This window comes from Macaca thibetana, chromosome 13, assembly GCF_024542745.1.
Source record: "Macaca thibetana thibetana isolate TM-01 chromosome 13, ASM2454274v1, whole genome shotgun sequence".
In the NCBI taxonomy this organism is placed as follows: domain Eukaryota; kingdom Metazoa; phylum Chordata; class Mammalia; order Primates; family Cercopithecidae; genus Macaca; species Macaca thibetana.
This window is the reverse complement of record NC_065590.1, coordinates 100,252,026-100,274,609: the sequence shown is the minus strand read 5'-3', so window position 1 is coordinate 100,274,609 and position 22,584 is coordinate 100,252,026. Positions and strand designations below refer to the sequence as shown.

The following is a 22,584-nucleotide window of genomic DNA, read 5'->3' as shown; positions in this document are numbered from 1 at the left end:
GACTCTATACATCTATCAGGGTCATCAGAGAACCTGTCTAAAGTTGGGAATTTCTTAAGTGGCACAACCAGAGGAACTAATGATTTGGCTACTGGGAGTCCTAGATAAGTGAGGCAGGTAGGGCACGCAGAAGTTGCATTTGAGGATTCCCCAAAGGGTTTGACTCTTTGATTTTGGGGAAGTATCTTTTGTAGGCTTGTCTGACATGGCTGCCCCGAGTGTGGGGTCAACTGTACAATGCTTACAAAGATTTGGGTTGTCTTGCAGGGCAAAGAAAGCTTGTACATAGTAAACCTTGGACCATGTACCCTCCCACCTACAGAAAATAACTAGTTGTTGAATAGTATATTAAAAAAAGACTTCCCTCAGAAGGCCAGGTTTGTTCATCCCCAAGATGGTAAAAAGACCATGTCCTTGTACAATAGAATATGAGCCATTTTATCATCAGAGCCTCAGGGTCAAAGGAGTTCCACTGATTCAGAATGCACTAGAAGGGAGTACAGACTGCAGATGGTTTGTTATCCATCTAATAAAAGATGGGAGGCAAGGCATCCCTCAGTCCCCTTCCTCCTTTCTGTGCTACCCAGGGTGGACAGAAAGAGAGAAAAGGCATTCCCCTCCTCCTTCCTTCTCTCCTCTGGGTCCCTGCAGCCATCATAGGTGCTGCCCCATGGATGCAAGCATATCCTTCACCCATGGATCCAGATGAGCCAGTAGGCAGGGCTAGTCATGCTTACCTGCATAAAGCCCTAGCTTTCCACCCTGCTGGATTCCTAGACCCACTCAGCCCAAAAGGCTCTCAAGGTACCCCAAGAGGCCTAGGAGAGATTATGTAGTAGTTGGGTTTGGGCAAGACTCTTTAATGCAGGGAATGTCCTAATACCATCTGTGGCTTCCCTTGCTATGGCCCCAGTGAAAAATCAGAATTCCACAGGATGGGACTGATTAACATCCAAACATAAAATTCTTTTTTTAAAAAATCCCATTGTAGTTGAATGCAGAACGGGTACCTCAAATGAGTGTAAGAATTGAATGGCTGCCATTCCTTTGATGGGGACAGTACTGAAGCTAAGATCTGTCTTATCAGGATGGCCACTCCCAACTGTCAAAAGCAGATTTTTTTTTTTTTTGGTCTACAAATAGGACATGGGGTCTGATCACTGAAAGAGGTACATAAAAGGGAAAAGAATTGGCAAACAAGAGGTTTGGGGCAGAGGAATGACAAGGCTCCCCACAGAAAAAAATTCCTTTCTACTAGGTGGCACTGTAGGGTTAGAAATGTTTAGTAAAAACTCTGACTCCAAATTCTTTTCAGGCAAAAGTTAGAGAGATTTGGGGTTTGATAGGTTGCCCCCATAGCAAGCCTCCCACCATAACAAAATTAACTTCTCTCATAAAAGAACTGCTTAAATTCACTGGACAATGCTGAAGTCTTATATTGGAGGAAAACACAACCCAAACAGAGAGGAAGATATTCACTCCAGGTGAAAGATCCTCCCATATGGTGCCATGAATGTCTATTATTGTGATATAGAAAGGTCCTTACTAGGTGAAAATTTAGAGTGAAGTCTTGAATTCCCTGTTTCCAGGAAATCACAAAAACAACTCTTTGAATTACATTCTTGATTACTAAGACACAAACTAACTCTACTCAGGAAGATTCTATCCCTGGGTTACAAAAATACCCACAACATTGCATACAAAAAGAGGTAGGAGACATGATAGCCACAAGAAGAAAGAAGGAAAATGCAATAGGAAAAGAGTGGAAGTCTTTGTGCTGATTCCCTGATGGGCTGTAGGGGACTGGAATTAGTCCAAGGGCCTCCAGATAACACTGAGGGGTAGCCCCAGTCAGAAACCTTCAGTTGCCCTGGGACCTTCCAATCCCACTTGACAGCTAGGCCCTCTGTGAAAGGAAACTAGATTGCAATAGACGAGAAGCCTCAGAAATGCAAGTAAAGGGTGAGAGTTAAAGGTCAACTATTAATCATCCTTCTAATGAATTCCCTTCTTCCCAGCCAATGCACCAAAAAGTGTTGTAGTCTTACCAATGCACCAAGATGTAACAGTCTTCTATTGTCTGAGATAATACCCAGAGTTCTTTGTCCTACTTCCAATAAGATTAAGGAGTGCAGACATGAAGGTGAAGTTGGAGTGAAAGTTTAATAAGTGAAAAAATAAAGCTCTCTGCCAGCAGAGAGTGGAGCTCTAATGGGGCACCCACTATGAGGCCAGTTGTGGCAGGTTTATGGGCGGCAAAGGGGAAGGAATGTGCTTAGTCTACCAGCTGTCTTGGAGAAGGCGTGACTCAGCTTGGCCAGGCACCCTGGCCCAGGACCAATCAGAAAGCCTGGCCTAGGACCTTTGCCTGGGACCAATCAAGGGCTGAAGTTATGATTCATAGAGGCCAGACTCACAGTACAAAAACTGGAAAGGAAAGTGTCCACTGGAATCCACTGGAGCTCACTGTGCCCATGCCCACAAAAGGAGAAAAAACTTTTTCCTGGGAGCCCGCTGACTATACAAAAGACAAAGGCATTTTTTATGCCAGGACTTGTTCCCTCATCTGAGGGAGCCAGAGGTTTGTGCAAGCTTTTATCTGAATGGGCCAGAGGCTCTCCTATCTGTGCAGCCACAGGCATGTCTCCAGGCACAACACCCTGTGCTAGTTCCCTTATCAGTGCCTGCAGTTTGATTTTTTCCCCAAGCTGCTTTTTAGGTTATGTTGGATGAGGCACTTACCAGTGGGCGGAAGGCTCTCTGGGGACCCTTCCCTTGTTATTTACCTAAGGTAAGCTAATTCCTTTCAGTGTCATCCCTATCTCTTGGTCCTTAAATGGCTCGCTATCACCTCTGAATACAGTTGATATGAAGAGTTAAAGGGGAAAGGGATAATATCCCCTTGACATTTCAGATATTCCTTCTGCTCACATACTATTGGCAAGAAACTAGCCAGTCACCCACCTCTAGCTGTAAGGGAGCCTTGGAAATGCACTAGGAATTCTTGGTACCCATGTACCAAGCTAAATATTACATTACCATGGAAGAAAGGAAGAATAAATTTTGGGGTAACTAATGGTCTATCACAGGAACAGAAACAAAGCTCATCTTGCAATGAGCAGAGCCAAGCAAAGGATTACCTGCCATCAGTTTTAGGGTAGGAGGTGCTATTTTACCGAATACTCGTAAGTCATACATACCTATCGGTATATAAAAAGTCCAGGTGTACAAAGAATGAATTACAAAAAGTCTTTAATATTTGTAATGAGGAAATGATATTTAAAAGCAAACAATAGCCCTCCCCTTTCTCTGAAAGCACTTTGACCACAAATTCCACTTAGCCTGCCAGCTCACACCTTTCAACTTCCTTTACCAAAATTTCCCTCCTTTATATCACAATATTAAAAGGGGAACTGAAAAAGCACTTTTCAGACAAATCAATACGTACCCAGGATGACAGCACAGAGTAGTAAACCACAGCAAAGTTTATTCATGTGCAAGGGACATAAAGATACATTAATTGTTTGTTTTTCTGGGCTGCCAGTATAAGGTTTTCAGAATGTTTAAAGTAAATAAAACTAATAATACAGCTAGATACCACATTGCTAAGAACCCTAATGCTATTTATCAGCTTTAAAATACTTTCAACTGAAACCAATTACATTCTAATATATATAGATATATTATATAGAAATTACCTATAGCTCTTTTAAAAATCCTATGACATTAACATGAAACTTTATTAGAATTTAATATTCTATATGCAAACCTGATAAAACCTTAAATTTAATTATTTGGCAGTAATGTCTTCTTAAGAAATGGTAGATAGGATAAAATAATTTACAGTTTTATCTGCTTTTGAACTGGAAGGAATTTTAGGTAATCACCTGGTTCAACCTACTCCCTAAAGCCACATAGCTCTATAATTTCCCCTTCACTCAGCTACTTTTTTCTATCTAAAGATATCTCAATGCGATTTCGTATGTAATCATGAGACATTCAAGTGCAAGATAATTTACCAAGAAATCCCACTCCAAGATCCACTGTACTTACTGAACAAGACAAATTAAGTTTGTGTAATGAAAATACACAACAAACATTGCATTTAGCGTTTTGACTCCACTTTTAATTAGTGAATCATAGCTCCTATGCTGAGGAAACATATATTATGTATAGATCAATATAAATAAATTACTGGACTGGCTAAATGAAATGCATCCAGTTCAACGGAAAATGTGCATTCTATTCAGGGCCATACTTTAGATAAAAAAGAAAAGAAATATAAATAAGCAAAATATAATTCAGAGAAGGTTGGTTGCAGTTGGAGCATCTTGGCTTGAATGTCTTTATATATGACTCAGAAGCCTACCAAAAGGGCTCTGAGCCTCAGACACAAGACCAATGCCTTCTTTGTAAGTGTTCCTTACCCAGAACATGGCCCTACAGGAGTGTCCTTGGATAGCCAGGACATATAGACAGCCTCTGCAGGAACACTTGGCTCTAGAATTTGGGACTGAGGGAGATGCAGCGAGCCCATCATGATGAGTGCAACCAGATGTGGAAGAAGCCAATGCTAGGCACGTCACGATCTCATCAGCATGCCAGTGTAGGAGGAGGGGCTCCGGAGCCTCCCTGCTGATCCAGAAGATCTTCTCCACTGCTTCTGTACACCTCGTGCTGTCTGAGTAAGACAGGTCTTCCAGAGATTTGGTAGTGATGAAGTGAAACTTATGTTCCAAGAAGATGTTTACTATGCCAGGAAGAAAGCAATTGCTGGCCTCTCACTGGAACATGATGAGAGGGTCCTTTGTGATGACAGGTCCATCAGTCAGAAGAGGGTATGATGGCTGAAGTAAAATTAAGATGCCTGGTCTCCAATTTTCTGCCACACAACATGCTTGTACAACAGAAATTTGGGAACACTGCGTAACAAATGGTGGATGTAGATGTTTCAAACAACATCTAATCTAGTTAGACATGGCACCTGGCCAGAGTAACTACAGTTCGTTAAAACTATTTTGGATTAGGCTTAATACCGTCTGCAGGACCTTTTCTCTGCAGGGGCTGGCATCAACCACATGGCAGCCAGGATTCTCCATCCGCTGGTAGGACATTTCTACCCTGGGGACAGGCAAAACACAAAGAGTTGGTCTACTTTTTCACACAGCTATTTGCATTAATGTTCGTTTCCTACCATAGCATAAACAGCTTGAAGCAAGCTTCCCATGTCATTTATCTCACTGTAACTAGCTTTGCCCACAGAAGACGTTGATGCATTTTGTTTAATAAATAATAAACGAATAATAATGTTTAATAGCTAGCATTTGTTGAATACCTGTTTTCTGCCAAGCATTAGCATTTTGCATGACTTTTCTCATTTAATTCTCAAAGTAACCTTAGGAGGGAGACTATTGTCATCCCTCTTTTGCAGAGAAGGCAACTGAAGCTCAAAGAATTTAGGTAATTTGTTCAGTGGCAAATTTCCCCCAAGTCTGTGCCCTGAATAATTTTCACACAAGCCAGAATCCTTAATATATGCATGGGACTCTTCTGATATTTTGCCAGAAATCTACATATCCTTTCCATGCTAGCTAGCCTTCATGTGTATACAGAGTGACTAGTGCCTATATCTTTATGGAATCCTCACAGCACTGCGGTTAAAACAGGGGTGTCGAGGTGGATCGTCTGCACTCACAACTCTGCTTGACTACTTCCTAGCCAAGTGAATTGGTCAAATCTCTTATCCTCCATGTCTCAGTTTCCTCTGCTGCAAAATGAAGACTGAAACCATACCTCCCTTGCAAATGTTCACTGAAGTTTAATGGAATTAATACAAGTCAACTGCTTAGCACAGTATCTTAACCCACAGCAGCTACCATTATTCATAACATTACTATGTTATGGTAACAGAGCTGTCATTGTTTAGTTAGAGAAAATATTTCTGCTTCAGTTTTTAAAAGCAGTGCTGTAGAACTGATTCATACTCAGTCATGAGGCAGGAGGCCTGGCCAGACTCTCTTCTGCTGTTGTGTTTATAACTTTCTAATTAAAACAAAAACACTGGCTGCAAAATCAGAAAGATTTTAATCCCGGTTTTACTACTGAATACTTATGTACATTTAGACAAATCACTTAATCCTTTGAGCCTTAAAGTTGTAAGCTGTAAAATGCAGCTAATGTTTTCCTCGCAAGGATGACATAACATCAGTAAAATGCCTGACACACGGGAAGCATCTAATAGGTAAATGTTACTGTGAGCTCATTATCTAGTGCTCTGTGTGATTTTGCTATGACTGGGGAAACTGAGGCACAGTCACTTACTGTCTTACCCAGGTGCAGCTGCTCCTAGCACAGCCAGGATCAGCGGCAGGGTCTGATCCCTAGTCTGATGACCTTTGCTTTAAGATAACAATGCTGCAGACCTGTGGTGACAAGCCCATTGGAAGGGGATGAAGTAACTTAGAGGATGTTGCCTCTTGCATTTGAAAACTGGAAACAGTATCACTTCCTCACAATCCTAAAGCCAGTGCCAGTGGCGCATCTCCCTTCAGAGCCTGCCGCTCACATTGCATTGGGACACCTACTTTTGACGAAATACACTGTTGGCCTCAAGTTCTGCTTCTTCCCTGGTCTTCTCCATGCCCCGGCCCTGGAGCCTCTGCAACCTCTCCTCAGGACTCACGGTGAGCAGCAGGATGAGGTCAGGTTTAAGCAGGTCCTCTGGCCACTGGTATACAGGGTGATGGGCTGGGGGCAGGTGCTGGAGACCCCCACTCACCTCGGTGGCTATGGCATAGGTGGCAGTGCTGTGCCAGTACCTGAGAAGGAATGGGGTAGTGAGTTCTCTGTCTGCAGAAGAAGTCAAAGTAGCATCTGGAAATCAGCAGCCGGGAATGATGAAACCAGGTTTGGCTCTACAGACGGTTTTCTAGTATTGAATAAGTTAAATAAAACTAAATTTTATAAACTAAAAAATGTTATACAATATTGTTTAAAACATAAAATTGACAACAGTAATAATGCAGTGTGTTCTTCACACAGCTCCACTGATGTATCTCAAACTACCATTTAGTGTGGCCTCCGCAATCACATCTTTTTGGTCCTGCTGTCCGAGTTCCTCTATGAAAGAAGGGAGGGTGACAGGGGACGATGAACCTGTTTGGCAGTTCATTTATATTTAAGGGCTGTGTCTTGGCAGACTAAAAAACCTGGAAAGGCCATGTCAGTTCCTACACCTTCAGTTCTTTGTTTTTTTGTTTTTTGCTCTTGGTGTTTTTGAGATGGAGTCTCACTCTGTTGTTGCTCAGGCTGGAGTGCAGTGGCAGGATCTCAGCTCACTGCAACCTTTGCTTCCCAGGTTCCAGCAATTCTCCTTCCCCATCCTCCCAAGTAGCTGGGATTACAGGCATGCACCACCACGCCCAGCTAATTTTTGTATTTTTAGTAGACATGGGGTTTCATCATGTTGGCCAGGCTGGTCTCAAACTCCTGACCTCAGGTGATCCACGCGCCTTGGCCTCCCAAAGTGCTGGAATTACAGGTGTGAGCCACCATGCCTGGCCAATTCTTTAAAATCCTAAAATTTTGATCATTGTAGAATTGAACTCCTCTCCACAGTGGAAAGTACACAGTGGTGTCCACATAATAAATTGCCTGTGTCACCTGGACTGTGTGTCATTCTGCCTGTGCCCCCCGCCCCACTTGTTTTGTAGATGTAGGTAAAAGCCATCGTAGCTGGTACAGCCTCAATCTCCTTATCTGGAAAACAGAGATCATGCAAGGTTTGTTTGCCTTCCATAGTTGTTGCAACCTCTCCTCTGGACCTCTGTGCTTTAAAAAAAACTGTATCACACTGTTACTATAAGATAAATATCTAATTCTTATCAGACACTGGTTATAACTAAAGCCAGATCATTGCAAATTATGATAACAGAATACAGGACAGCACTGAAAAGGACGCAAGAAAAAAATTCACTTGCGAGTTGATCATCCCGACGCCATTCATCCTTCAAAGCCCTTGCTCACCTCCAAAAGTGTGCTCTGAGAGCTTCAGGCCACTGCCAGCTCCTGTGAGTTCTACCTGGACACCTTCCTAGGTGTTACTTACCCAGCTCCTGTCACTCACAAACTTGTACTTTCAGCTTCTCTGTCAGACGGATTTTGTCCTGCAAGCTCAAAAAAGCCAATCAGGGTCTCCGTTTTCTTTTTCTGGTACTTAAACTATAATTTACACCATGGTCTGCGCATGCTCCAGATTCACTGAATTAAATGCCCATCGATGAATACAGAGTCTGATATCATCTTATTTTTAAAGTCTTCTTTATTGTAGAAAAATCACTAGCAAGAATAGATTTTTAAAGGTAATAGGGGTGATTAAGTCTCCAACCCTAACCACAGTCCCGTTAAAAATTACTGTCTCTCATATTTTTCAGCTAGATGATGGTATTGTCTAAAATGGGTTTCATTAAAATCTTTAAACATGAACAAAACCCACAAAGACAACAAATAACTGCTCTTTTCTTTTCATCTGACAAGGTGATACAGCATTTCTTTAAAGAACTAAATTGCAGACAATTCACACACACAAAGACGACAAATCAAGGGAAGAATTAGGGACCCGTTTTCTATAGAGTTCTCCCTAGACAATACAGCTGCTTGTTTTAAATAATCACACCCTTAGCCCATCAATTTCAGACGCTTCCCACTCTTTAGTATTCTCCAATCCTGCCGTCAGGGAAGCCACATTAGTTCAAATCAAAAGCAATTTGCCAACACATACACAGCTCATATTATAATGCTTTATATTTTAATAGCAATTTCCTATTTTCAGGGCACTTCCACACACATCCACTCACTGAATCTTCATCACAACTCCTGACCGTAGGAAGGGAAGGGGCCATAAGTATCCCCACTTAACAGATCAGAAAACCGGGGAACAGAGCGCAGAAATCCCTGCCCGCACACAGTGGCCAGTGCTGCTTCAGGATCCGCAGGCGTCCTAGGAAATAATGTGCCTCGAAAGTCATACCCTGCTGGGAAAACCTTAGTTTTTTCAGTGCTTTTCAGTGCTGTCCTGTATTCTGTTATTATAATTTGCAATGATCCGGCTTTAGTTATAACCAGTGTCTGATAAGAATTAGATATTTATCTTATAGTAACAGTGTGATATATTTTTTTAATAGTTTTGATACAGGACTGTATCAAAAAAGATATCAATTTGGTTTGGTTCTTTGTCCCCACCAAAATCTCCTGCCAAAGTGTATTAGGTTGGTGCAAAAGTCATTGCAGTTTTCGCCATTAAGCATAATATCAAAACCCACAATGACTTTTGCACCAACCTAATAATTCTCATTGTTGGAGATGAGGCCTGGTGGGAGTTGACTGGATCATGGGGGCAGACATCCCCCTCGCTGTTCTCATGATGGTGAGTGAGTTGTCACAAGATTTGGGGGTTTAAAATGTGTAGCACTTCCCCTGGCTCGCTCGCTTTGGCTCTCTCTCTCTCGTGTTCTCTCTCTTTCTCTCTCTCTCTCCTGTTGCCATTGTTTCCTCTTCAACTTCTGCCATGATTGTACGTTTCCTGAGGCCTCCCCAGCCATGCCTCCCATATAGCCATGTGGAACTGTCAGTCAACTAAACCTCTTTTCTTTATAGATTACCCAGTCTCAGGTATGTCTTTATAGCAGTGTGAGAATGAACTAATACAGATATCACATATGATAACATCGGGCACATTAACAATAGGACAAAAACATTTTCCAGGCAAAGCATTCCCATAAACGATCGAGATTTCATATCCTTCTCAGTTCATCCTAAGATTCCACATAACTTGCCAACTTTGAAATTCTTATTGTGTTATCCCCATTGCCATCCCCATTGTCATCCCAGGGTTAAAACGACTCATGGGCCATCACAGTCTAGACTGTAGCAACAGCCTTCTAGCTGATTCTTTTTCCTTTCCTGCCCCTCCCCCACCACACACTTTATTCTCCACATACACTCAGGGCGGTCTCTTTATGGAATATTTCAGACATACAGAAAAGTGTACAGAGAAAGATATAGTTTCAAGAAAGGAGTAGTAGTTCTGTGTCCCAATATCACAAATCAGCTTTTCAGTGACCAGCTTACCCACCAGGAACAAGTGGAAAAGCTAGAGGAGTCAAAATTAAAATCTGCTAATACTAAATGTCAACAGGGTTGTTAGTCACAGGGACTTGACAAACACTGCTGTTGGGAGGGGAGGAGACTCAACATTCTTTCAACCCCTTTAGAATACTTTTTGCAACACCTACCAAACCTCAACAGCCACAAACCCCATGCCCCTGCAGTTCTATGCAACAGAATGGCATACATATGTGCACCAAAAATGTATGAAATTTAGTTCACAATAACAGAGACAAATCTTCAAAACACATGTGGTATGAAAGAAGTCAGGCGCAAATAGAACTCCGTATCTAACAAATAGTTGCATCTGTAGGCAGTTTAAGAACAGGCAGAACTAATATATGGCTATGTCAGTTGGGACAGTCACCACCCCTGGGGATGAAATGGGCAATGACTGGGTGGGGGCAGAACAGGGGTGTAGGGGCTGTGGCAGGCTCTCATTCTTCATCTGAGTACAGGTGACTTGGCTGTGTTGACTTCTTGAAATTCTTTGAGATTTACATTTATGATTAATGTTATTTACCAACTATGCCATACTTCAATGCAATTGCTTATGTTTACAAAAATAAGTAAATCTATGGAGAAAATGAACGTTCAAGAAATGTTAAGAAATAATCCAATCACAATCGAAGTCCTTCTGAACTCCTTATCAACCACATTTATCTCTACTTCCCAGAGAACAACTTTCTTAAATCTGCTGTTCAACATCCTTTCATTTCTCTACTCTTTGCAGTATGAATAACTGTGAGTGTATTCTACTGAACATCTTTCGGCAACTTGACATTTTCATTCAACATTATGGTTTTGTAATGTGTGCGCTCTCATGCACTGCACAACATATTTACACTGCTGCTGTATGGTTCTCCACCTTATAAATATGCTGGTATTTATTCATGCTTTCTCCTGTTGATGGGCTTTAGGTTTTTCAAATTTTGCAACAGTATGAAGGAAGCTGAAAGAAACTTTTGTGAGTGTTTCTTCAACAGGCAGGAGCAATCTTCCACTTTGCTACATCTTCTCAAACTGCTCTCCAAGTGATTATGCCAGTATCATATGATATGCTCTGACCAGCATCATATGAGAGTTTCTATTGATCCATATCATATGAGGAAACTTTTAGTTACAGTAGTTTCACCAACTAGATGGGAGTAAAATGAAATCCAGATGGGAGTAAAATGGAATCTCACAGTGACTGTAATCTTTTCACCCCTGTGCCATCGTGATGTAAGTTCAGTATGACCTACTTGTCATATTCTTTCTCCTTTCTTATAGTATTTTTAAAGGTATTTTTTTCTTCTTTTTTTGTGTTTTTTGTTTTATTGTTTTGGGGATTTTTTTTTGAGACAAGGCCCCTCTTGCTCTGTCACCCTCTTGCTCTGTGATTGTAGCCTTGACCTCCTGGGCTTGAGGGATTCTCCTTCCTGAGTCTCCTAAGTAGCTGGGACTACAACTGGGCAGCACCATACCCAGCTATTTTTTTTTCTTTTCTTTTTTTTTTTTTTTTTTTTTTTTTTTTGTAGAGATGAGGTCTCACTATGTTATCAAGGCTGGTGTTGAACTCCTGGGCTCAAGCCCTCTTCCCACCTCAGCCTTCCAAAGTGCTTGGATTACAGATGTAAGCTACTGCACCTGACCTAAAGCGATTTCTTACAGATGAATTTTTAAAGTACATATCAGTTTATGTCTCTCCTTTATCAGAAACATTCCAGTGGCTCCCCAGTGCACTCTAAAATCCACCCTATGCCATGGCCCACAGGCCCTACAGATCTGCCCCAACCTTCCTCTTCCCATTCATCCACAAAGCACCTCCTCATCTACTACGTTTCCAGAACATAGACCATTTTCTAGTTGTCAGATATGTTAGCTTATTTCAGTTCAGTCTTAGCTTCATTCTTGCAGATTCCTCTCTCTACACACTGCTTTCTGTTACCTGGGAATTTTCACATTTGGCTTTTTTTTTTTAAAATCAGGGCTCTGACTAATGGTGCTTTCTCAGACAGGCCTTTCTAAACCATATCTAGTGGGAGGTTAGCCATTTTCTAGCACATTACTTTGATTTTTCCTTTTCCCCATATTTATCATGCTTTGATATTGTCTTATCTCATCATATGTATTATTTTATGTATTTGTTCACTTGATACTTTTATTCTCCTAAAATGTTAAGTTTGCTCAATGAAAGTAGGGAATGATCTATCTCATTGTTATGGTTTGGCTGTGCTCCCACTCAAATCTCAGCTTGAATTCCCATGTGTTGTTGGAGGGATCCAGTGGGAGCTAATTGAATCACAGGGGCAGGTCTTTCCCATACTGTTCTCATGGTAGTGAATAAGTCTCCTGAGACCTGATGGTTTTAAAAAGGGGAGTTTCCCTACACAAGCTCTCTACTCTTGTCTGCTGCCATGTGAGATATGCCTTTTACCTTCCACCATGACTATGAGACCTCAGCAACATGGAACTGTAAATCCACTAAACCTCTTTCTTTCATAAATTGCCCAATTTTGGGTATGTCTTTATCAGCAGTGTGAAAATGAACCAATACAGTAAATTGGTACCAGAAGTGGGGTGCTGCTGAAAAGATACCCAAAAATGCGGAAGTGACTTTGGAACTGGGTAACAGGCAGAGATTGGAGCAGTTTGGAGGGCTCAGATGAAGACAGGAAAATGTGGAAAAGGTTGAACTCCCTAGAGATCTGTTCAATGGCTTTGACCAAAATGCTGATAATGATATGGACAATGAAATCCAGGCTGAGGTGGTCTCAGATGGAAATGAGGAACTTGTTGAGAACTGGAGCAAAAGTAACACTTGTTATGCTTTAGCAAGGACACTGGCAGCATTTAGCCCTTTCCCTAGAGATTTGTGGAACTTTGAACTTGAGAGAGATAATTTAGGGTATCTGGTGGAAGAAATTTCTAAGCAGCAAAGCATTCAAGAGGTGACTTGGGTGCTGTTAAAGGCATTTAGTTTTAAAATGGAAAAGAGCATAAAAGTTTGGAAGATTTGCAGCTTGACAATGTGACAGAAAAGAAAATCCCATTTTCTGAGGAGAAATTCAAGCTGGCTGCAGAAGTTTGCATAAGCAATGAGGAGCCAAATGTTAATCACCAAGACAATGGGGAAAATGTCTCAAGGGCATGTCAGAGACCTCTGCTGCAGCCCCTCCCATCACAGACCCAGAGGTTTAGGAGGAAAAAAATGGTTTTGTGGGCCCAGGGTCCCTCTGGTGTGTGCAGCCTAGAGACTTGGTGCCCTGTGTCCCAGCCACTTTAGCCTTGAGCAAAAGAGGCCAAGGTACAGCTCAGGCTCTTGATTCAGAGGGGGCAAGCCCCAAGCCTTGGCAGCTTCCGTGTGGTATTGAGCCTACAGGTACACAGAAGTCAAGAACTGAGGTTTGGGAACCTCTGCCTAGATTTCAGAGGATGTATGGAAATGTGGGGATGTCCAGGCAGAAGTTTGCTGCAGGAGTGGGGATCTCATGGAGAGCCTCTGCTAGGGCAGTGCAGAAGGTAAATATGGGGTTGGAGCCCCCACACTAAGTCCCTACTGGGGCACTGCCTAGTGGAGCTGTTTGAAGAGCGTCACTGTCCACCAGATCCCAGAATGGTAGATCCACCGACAGCTTGCACTGTGCACCTGGAAAAGCTGCAGATAACACTAGCCTGCGAAAGCAGCAAGGAGGGGGGCTATACCCTGCAAAGCCACAGGGATGGCACTGCCCAAGACCATGAGACCCACCTCTTGCATCAGCATGATCTGGATGTGAGAAATGGAGTCAAAGGAGATAATTTTGGAGCTTTAAGATTTGACTACCCAGCTGGATTTCAGACTTGCATGGAGTCTGTAGCCCCTCTGTTTTGGTCAATTTCTCCCATTTGTAATGGCTGTATCTAGGAAGTAACTAACTTGCTTTTGATTTTACAGGTTCATAGGTGGAAGAGACTTGCCTTGTCTCAGATGAGACTTTGGCTGTGGACTTTTGAGTTAATGCTGAAATGAGTTAAGAGTTTGTGGGACTGTTGAGAAGGCATGATTGGTTTTGAAATGTGAGGACACGAGGTTTGGGAGAGGCCAGGAAGGGAGTGATATGGTTTGGCTGTGTCCTCACCCAAATCTCATCTTGAATTCCCATGTATTGTGGGAAGGACCCAGTGGGAGGTAATTGAATCATGGGGGCAGGCCTTTACCATGCCATTCTCATGATTGGGAATAAGTCTTACAAGGTCTGATTGTTTTAAAAAGGGGAGTTTCCCGGCACATGCTCTCTACTCTTGTCTGCCGCTGTGTGAGATGTGCTTTTTACCTTCCACCATGATTGTGAGGCCTCCCCAGCCTCATGGAACTCTAAGTCCATTAAACCTCTTTCTTTTGTAGATTGCCCAATCTCAGGTATGTCTTTATCAGCAGCATGAAAATGGACTAATACACTGGTTTATCATTGAATCCTCTGAATTGAGACTAGTCTTTGGCACACAGGAGGTGTCCAGTAAGTATTTGGTGAATAAGCCAATGAACAAATGAATGACTGAAAGTATAGACTCATTAATGTCCCCAGTATGCTATTTCCAGCTTACCTTGGCAAGTTACTTTACCTTTCTGAGATCTACAGTTCTCATCAGTAAACTGGGAATAGCATTTAACATTCACCTACCCAAGTTATAGCTCCAGATACTAGTATTATATATGTAATTCTCTACCAATGCCAGTGCTTAGTATAGGTAATTAACAATTCATAAGCAGAATTCCTATTATTATCATAATACAGTTTGACTTAAACACAATTTTTTCCTGGCATATACATGTATGTATACACACACACACACACACACACACACATATTCTCTCTCTCTCTCTCTCTCTCTCTCTCTCTCATATATTAAGGAGAAAATGCCTAATTCAAGGCATCTTTATACCCACCTGTCTACAATCACAGGAGATTTGGCAGATTCTTTAGCTATTTCAGAGGCCACAATATAATTGCCCAAAGAGTAAAAAGCTCTTCTAATGATAGTTGGTTCATCATCAAAGATTTTCCTCCACTGGCCAATGCAAGAGGGTGGTGACTTTAAGAGGACAGCCTTAAGCGAATCTGCAACTGACTGGGTCACCGTGGTTTTACCTGCGGATCATACACAAAGTATATACGTGTTAACTACAGCCCAAAAGTTAATATTGACATAGAAAGAGCACAGACACTCTCTCAACCTGCAAATCAAATGAGCAGACTAAATAACTGGATTCTTTATAAAAAGCTATAGACCCATAGGAAGGTAGGATTCCTCTGTGTGGTATTAGGACACCTGGAGGAAAAACTCTCGTTAGTGATCAAATCTGATATTGGGAGTCTAGATACAAGAGCCCCTTTTATGTGTGACTTTTATTCCCAGCAGCCCAGCTACTGCTTACCCTCTTACCATGTTCCCCACCCTGAAGACTTTCTCTCGTCTTACTGTCTGTAGTTGATGAACCCACAGCTGGCATCCACAGCGACTCTTCTCGCCCCTCCTCTCTTTCTACCTTCTTCATACCCTGCTTCCACTTCTGTGCAATCCCTTTCCAATTTCCAGGCCTGGTTCTACCACTCACTCCTGTGCTTGCCCCTTTGGGCTTGGCCTTTAGAGCTTTTGTATCTGCTTTAGGTTTCAGCCTTCTCCTCAAAGGCACTGGTCAGGCCTCATTGACTTTCTGACTCCCCCTTTGCACAACCTCAGGTGACAGATTAGCCCCTTCCCAGAGCCCATCTCACAATTCTCAGCTGCTGCCTGGAGCTCAGGACAGGTGGTGATGAGACGATCTACTCCAGCAAACTGTGCACTAGTTTCTCTGAGCTCCTACTGTTTCAATTTATTTATGTTTCTCTATCACATACTTAACACTTTATTGCCAACTATCTATTTTCTTTTTTTCTTGGGTTATCAGGATGGACCTTAACAGTAGCTACCATTTCTCAGTGTCTACTAGGAGCCAAGTACTCAGCATGTTATGCTCCTAATTCTCCCAGTGACCCTGCAAAATAGTTACTATTCAATCATCTTACAGATGAAGAAACTGAGCACTGGAGAAGTTAACACATTTACCCAAACTCACCCTCCTGGCAGGCCTTGGTGCAGGATGCAAATGCAGGGCAGATAGAACCACTAGCCTATGTTCTTTCTGCCACTCTACGCTATCTCCTTGTAACATTTGTATGTGTGGATGCTTGTGTTGAGGCAGAATTTTTATATCTCCTGTAATCCCACCAAATCTAAATTAGCTGTGGGTACAAAATAAATGATCAACAAAACACATCAACTGAAGGATTGATGGTGTTACAATTCCCTCTGCAGCTGAAAGAAACTATGACTGGTCCTGGGCATAGCCAGTACACCTGAGTGATGACAGCTGGTTTCCCTGAAGGCCAGGACATGGCCCGATCCTTCATATGGAGCCAGGATGGTCAACATGGGCCACATCTCCCTAGCTGAGTATACAAGTGCCTCTATATGGAAATTGCCTTTTATATTATTAAAGGTCTGTACCCCTCAAGTTTACACAGGAGGAGAAACTCCTGTGCTGAACCACTCGGATGCTAGTTCTCCAGCATCAACCCTCCCCTTGGTGTGTCCTGGGCCACAGGAGCAGCACTTCCGCCCCTTTTGTACTTTGGGCTAATGTGAGCACACATTGTATTTTGACCTCAGTTTGACAGCTCAGAAGGCTTTTTTTCTTCCATTTCCTAGTTCTTCCACATTTTGCTCTAGAAGAATCTCTGAATTGCCCGTGGTTCCTGGACACATCACCCTGGTTCAAGCCCCTGCACCTTTGCCCATGCTATTTCTTCTGTCTGGAGGATGCTACCTGCTTTCATCACCTGACCAACTCCTATCTGTACTTAAAATACAATCCAGGTATCACGCACTCCACCCCACAAAGCCCCACAGAAGCCAGATTCAGTGCCCTTCCTATGTTCCGCCAGACCACTGAGGGTTCGCGCCCACACATCATGCTGCTTCATATTGAAGGTCTTATTCATCTCTGCATCCCAGGGCCTGCCTAGCACAGGGCCTGCCACACAGCAGGGGCACACAGAAGGCTCCATATAAAGTTTTGTTTTGTAGGAAGTATTTCTGTTTCTGCACCTAATCAGTTAGTGTCATTGCCTATAACTAAAAGGTAATATTATCTTACCCGTGGCATCCAGTCCTTCGATGGCAACAACCTGGAACTTTCCTTTCTGGACCTGTTTTGGGCACTGGTCGACCAGGTCAAGCACAGCCCGGGCTTCAGGAATAAAGGAGGTACACTGTAAAACAACGTCTATCCGTCAGCAATGAAGCCAGGGGGCTTTTGCAGAAATCACACCTAAATTGCTGAGCACAACATTATAGGCCTAAGTTATACTGAGAACCGTGCCAGACCATGGAAATTCAGAGTATTTGATGCTAGGATGGACTGGAGTGTTTTATTTTATATTGAGTAGCCGAGGCTCGAAACAGCTGTCCCTGTCTGGATCGCTCGGTGGCATGCAGCCCTCACTGAGCAGCTCTGAGAAAGGCCAGGCAAGGCACATCATTAGTGTCCTGTGACACAGCAACATGGAACTACAGGCCCACTGGGAACACAGTGTCACAAGAATGGGAAATCAGCTACACAGTGAGCTGGAGACAGCAGTCTGCATCTGCAGCATGTCCTCTCCTAGCCACTCAGGAGACTGAGCAAAAGAGCCAAGCACAGCAATCACAAAGCCAGCAGAGCAGCGTCCCTCTGGGAATTTCCAGTTCCTCAATGTGCATTATCTCACTGCACGCTCACGGCAACTCACAGCAAGGCTCAGACACTTATGTGCTTGCTCTGAGCAAGGCAATCTTTCAAGCGCTTTACAAGTATTCAGTTGCCAATCTCAGTGATAGCTTTGAGGTGGTGGTTGGGGATACTATTATAATTCCTAGCGTATGAATTAAGGAAACTGAGGCAGAGAGTTGAAGAAACTTGCTCAAAGTGACACAGTTAATAAATGCCAGAGTTTAAATTTAAATACACGTGGTTGATCTTGCACTCTTAACTGCTCCACAACGCTGTCCCGTAAGCTTGGAAAATATTCCCAAGATCCATGGGGCATCGTCAAGGGTCATCTGTGCCACAGGAGGAAATCTGCCTAGCCTGCGATCAGAAACAATCTTCAGTCTCTTTCTTTGAGTACCTGCTGTGAGTCAGATGTTTCCTTAATCATCAGGACAACACCGCAAGGTGGGAATTGTACAAGTCAAAGGGTCAAACTTAGAGTAGTTGAGTAACCTGTACAAGGTTCATGGCCAGTCGGTAGGTAAACACTATTTAAGTCTAAATTTCTTAAACCGCCTAAACTCATGCATTTTCTTTTTCACCCCAAGATCCTTGAATGGTGATCATCAGCAAATAAAATTACTTCCCAGCTGACATTCTTTTCCCTTACTCCCGGCAACCCCTTTACTCCCTCTGCAGTGCTGTTGGGATGCTTTGACAGCAAGCATCGCGTGGCCTGGTGTAGGTCTATGTTCCACATCAGGTTGGAAGATCCTTGCAAACAAGAATCTTGAAAGAGTTGCCTGGCATACAGGACACCTTCCCTACCTGATTTGCGAACGGAAATAAACAAACCACCCAGGCAAGAACCGGCTTTACAGACCAGCCTCTTGGTCCAGTTCTCTGGTCTGAAGGGTTCAGATGCCACGCTGGGCGCTGGAAAGGGACAGAACTCTTACCTCCTCCAAAACAGCCCGGGCGGCTTCCCGATCCGGGAAGACTACGGAACTAGGCAAGTCTGGCACCACCGGGTGCAGCGGGGGCTCCGGAGCGGGCACGACCTGTGCGCAGCCCACCTGCAGCCGTCTGCCGTCTTGCACCTCCCAGAGGCGCTGCCACAGCTGGCCACGGGGGTCGGCCTCGAACTCGCCCAGGTGCGGGCGTGGTGCCTCCTGGCAGGCGCCCAGCAGCTCGAGCAGCGCTTGCCGGGTGTCAGGGCCATCCAGAGGGTCGCGCAGCAGGAAGCCTTGCTGCGCGCCGGCCTGGCCGACCGGGCAGTAGCAGAGCAGCCTGAGCAGCTGGCACCGCTGGAAGGGGCCGCGACGCAGCTGGTGCAGCAGGCGTTGGTGCAACCGCGCCGCCCGGACTCGGGCCCCGCAGCCGGCGTCCGGGGTCACCGGCACGCACAGCGAGTAGCTGCGCTCCGGGGGCCCCAGCAGCGCCGCCAAGCGGGGGTCGGGGGCGTCTGCGTCGCCGGGGTCATCGGCGCCCAGGGCGAAATGAGCCAGGGTGCAGTCGGGGAGCTCCAGGACGAAGCGGCGAGGCGGAGCCATGGCCCCAGCGCAGACCCCGCGCCGCCCGAGCAGCTGCCCCGAGAGTGGCCGGCGCAGAAGCGGGCGGGCGAAGGCCATGGGCGTCTCAGCGACACCGCCCTCGGCCCCGCCTCAGAAAGGAAACCCGGCGGGAGCCAGGCGTCGGTGGGAAATGAAACCTGGCGGGAGCCAGGCGCCGGGGGGAAACGAAACCGAAGCGTTGCGGGGAAACGAAAGCCAGAGGCCCCGGCGGGGCAGGAGCCCTGAGGCTGGCGCGCTCTTCCGGCCTCTCCTCCTCGCCGCGAGATTTGCGCGATAAACAGCCGGCGCTCGGGAGCAAACGCTCGGCCCCGGGGCCCCAGGTGCGCGGCGCCGCCGGCCTGCGCGGTCCCCAAGCGCAGGCTCCCGGGGCTGACACCGAATGAGGCCCTGTGTCCTCGGCCCCAAGGTAGCTCCGTGTGCGTTCTGCGGATGGCTGGCGGTCCCGACCCTGGTTTGAGTTGCTCCTCTGCGGCATATGCCGGGTGCATGGAGGGGGTGGGGGTGCACGCGCGAGGGACAGAGGGACAGAGAAGTCCCTTCCCGGTGTAACTGGCTCTTAAACGCCCACGTGCAGGCACACTACTGCCCTTGGATGACTGACCAGGCCCTGCAGACCGTGGGCCCCCTCCCCGACCTCAACTCCTAGCTCTGACCACGCGTCCCCGGGGGCCCCTCTAATCCTGCAGAGCTGCTTTCCTGCGGGAACAGGGCGCAGTTCTGGCTCTTCCCTCTCCTGTATCTTACCTCACTTGTTCACTCACTCACCTGTGCACCCACTCACCTGTGTACAAGCTTTTCCCTCTTCCTGGATTGCCCTCTCCTTTTTGCTGACTCCAACTGGGAAGTGTCGCCCAGATTGGCACCTCGAAATCGCCTTTCATCCACCAAATTGAAGTTTCCTGCACTAAGGTGAAGTGTGTCAGGATAGCACCCTCTGCCTGCCACAGTCCAGCATCAGCACTGTTGCTGCCCAACAGTGTAACTGCCCGACAGTGTAACAGTGTTTGCCCAGTTATGTGGATATTTTATTCTGTGTTTACTCAGTAACTGATGGCTTTTAAAAATGATGTCAAACAAACCAAAAACAAACAAAAGGATAATATTCTCCAGGGAAACTCTCAAAAATTTAGAATTGAGACAAAGATTGAAAACATTAGATGAGCTGAAAGCAGTTATATTTTTTATGTCTTAATAATATTGGACTTAAACTTGGGATTATGTTTAATTCTGAAAAAAAGTACTTTTAACAAATGTGAAATAGAGATAGGTGGTTGGAGTGTGGGTTCATAGGCTAAGAAGAATTAGGAGTTTAAAATTTTTTAGCTCTTGGAGAATAGAATAATTTATCAGGAATTTCACTTTTGGACGTTTAGCATGTGCGAATGGTTTCACGTGTATGTAGTGTATGAAAGTAAGAGTCTCCCAGCCACTCCCTTTTCTTCTCTAAGACAGTACTTCATCCTCAAGCCTGCTGGGCGTTTTCCCTATGCCATCCACCTCTCTGGATGTATTAGTCTATCTTGGCTGCCATAACAAAATACCACAGACTGGGCAGCCTAAACAATAGAAAATGTATTTTCTCAAAGTTCAGGTGGCCAGAGAAGTTGGAGATCAAGTTGCCATCAGGGTTTGCTTTTTCTGAGGCCTCTCTTTCTAGCGTGCAAATGGCCGCCTTCTCTCTTGTGTTCTCACGGCACCTTTCCTCTTTACGTGCATCCTTGGCGTCTCCTTGAAAGTCCAATTTCCTCTTCTGGGAGGGACACCAGTCAGACTGGATTAGGGCCCACCATAATGTTCTCATTTTAATGTAATCACCTATTGAAAGCCTTATTTTGAAATAAGTCATACTGTGAGGAACTGGGGATTAGGGCTGTAATATGAATTTTGGGGGACATGATATAGCCTATAACCCTCCACATATCTGGGTTAGTAGCCTCTCCTGTATCCCCCACCAAGGCTATTTGTATCCTCGGACTTTAACACTCCACAGTCACTTGCCAGTGCTCAGCTCCCACCACGGAGCACCTAGAGGGTAAGTAGGAAGACTAGCTTCTTCCTAACTTTTCTCTGAGCCTCCAACTGAAAGAAAACCTGACATACAGTTTGCCAAATGAAGCGTCCTATCTTTTTTTAATTTAGGTTTTCCTATTTTTCACCTACCTTTGCCCTGCAAAGAGATGTAAAGTTAAAAACACTGCAGTATCTGGGCTTAGTCAATATTATATAAGTGTTGAAGATGTTGAAGATATATCTTCATTCATAAAGAAACATTTCTGTTAGATTTTCAAGCCCCTTCAAATTTGTAGGACAGAGACTCTGAGAGCCACAGCTGGATGTTTATATTGGCTAAACGTGTCTGTAGCAGCCCACGCTTGCAGGTGGAAAGGAGAGAAGCTGCAGGCTGGGAAGATACTTCAAAGAGGTGTCTTTCAATGAATGAATAGCACAGCTGTATCATAGGAAAAGCCATAATCTTCAACATTTACAGTATTAAACAAGAGAAAATGAAACTTTTCTAGCCATTCTGCTCCTAAGAAAGAAATAAATAGAACGGGAGAATTAAAAATATAAATAACAATTAATAAATAATAAAATGAAAAAATAACATTTTGAAAAAGAGCTTAGTTTTTGAAAACATGTTTAAACAGATGTGCTTCTAGGTAGTTTATTCAATTGGAAAAAGAAAGAAAATGCAAATCAGAATAGGAATAAATGAGATGATAGAACCACAAGTTGAAAAGGATGCACAAAAGAGAATATTACAAACAATTCCACATTCGTAAAAGTGAATATTACAAAATAAATGATAAGCTCAGAAAATAAGAATTAATAAAATGAGCCCAGGATAGAGTGATGACTCTATAACCCAAATCCTAGGCTAGAAGTTAACAAAAGGGCTAAAAACACTGAGCAACTTTCAGAGATCAGGTCTAAGTAAATCATAAGCTGCATGAAAAGAAAGTTTATAAAAGCAATTTTCTGTGCAAGCAGGTTGGCTACAATTGAAAAGAAATTGTATATGAGTCTTTCTCAGGATTAAACTTTGATGTTAAAAATACACTGATACAGAACTTTAAAGTTTGGTCCCCT

The 22,584-nt window shown here is 44.1% G+C and overlaps 1 protein-coding gene across 1 annotated transcript; it reads right to left on the bottom strand.

Annotated features, from left to right (window-relative positions):
- Positions 1-3,467: 3,467 nt before the first annotated feature.
- Positions 3,468-19,760, bottom strand: CMPK2 (cytidine/uridine monophosphate kinase 2). Its single transcript, XM_050754702.1, has 5 exons — positions 18,880-19,760; positions 17,327-17,441; positions 15,077-15,278; positions 6,585-6,818; positions 3,468-5,121 (listed from the first exon to the last, which is right to left on the bottom strand). Exons 1-5 carry the CDS (start codon positions 19,549-19,551, stop codon positions 4,998-5,000), a joined length of 1,347 nt encoding a protein of 448 aa, XP_050610659.1. The 5' UTR covers positions 19,552-19,760; the 3' UTR covers positions 3,468-4,997.
- Positions 19,761-22,584: the final 2,824 nt, after the last annotated feature.

Coding starts and splice junctions, on each gene's coding strand:
- CMPK2 (XM_050754702.1), bottom strand. CDS start 19,551: ATGGCCTTCGCCCGCCCGCTTCTGCGCCGGCCACTCTCGGGGCAGCTG. Junction 17,442..18,879: donor CCCGGGCTGTTTTGGAGGAG/GTAAGAGTTCTG, acceptor GTTGTTTTACAG/TGTACCTCCTTTATTCCTGA. Junction 15,279..17,326: donor CGAAGGACTGGATGCCACGG/GTAAGATAATAT, acceptor TATGATCCGCAG/GTAAAACCACGGTGACCCAG.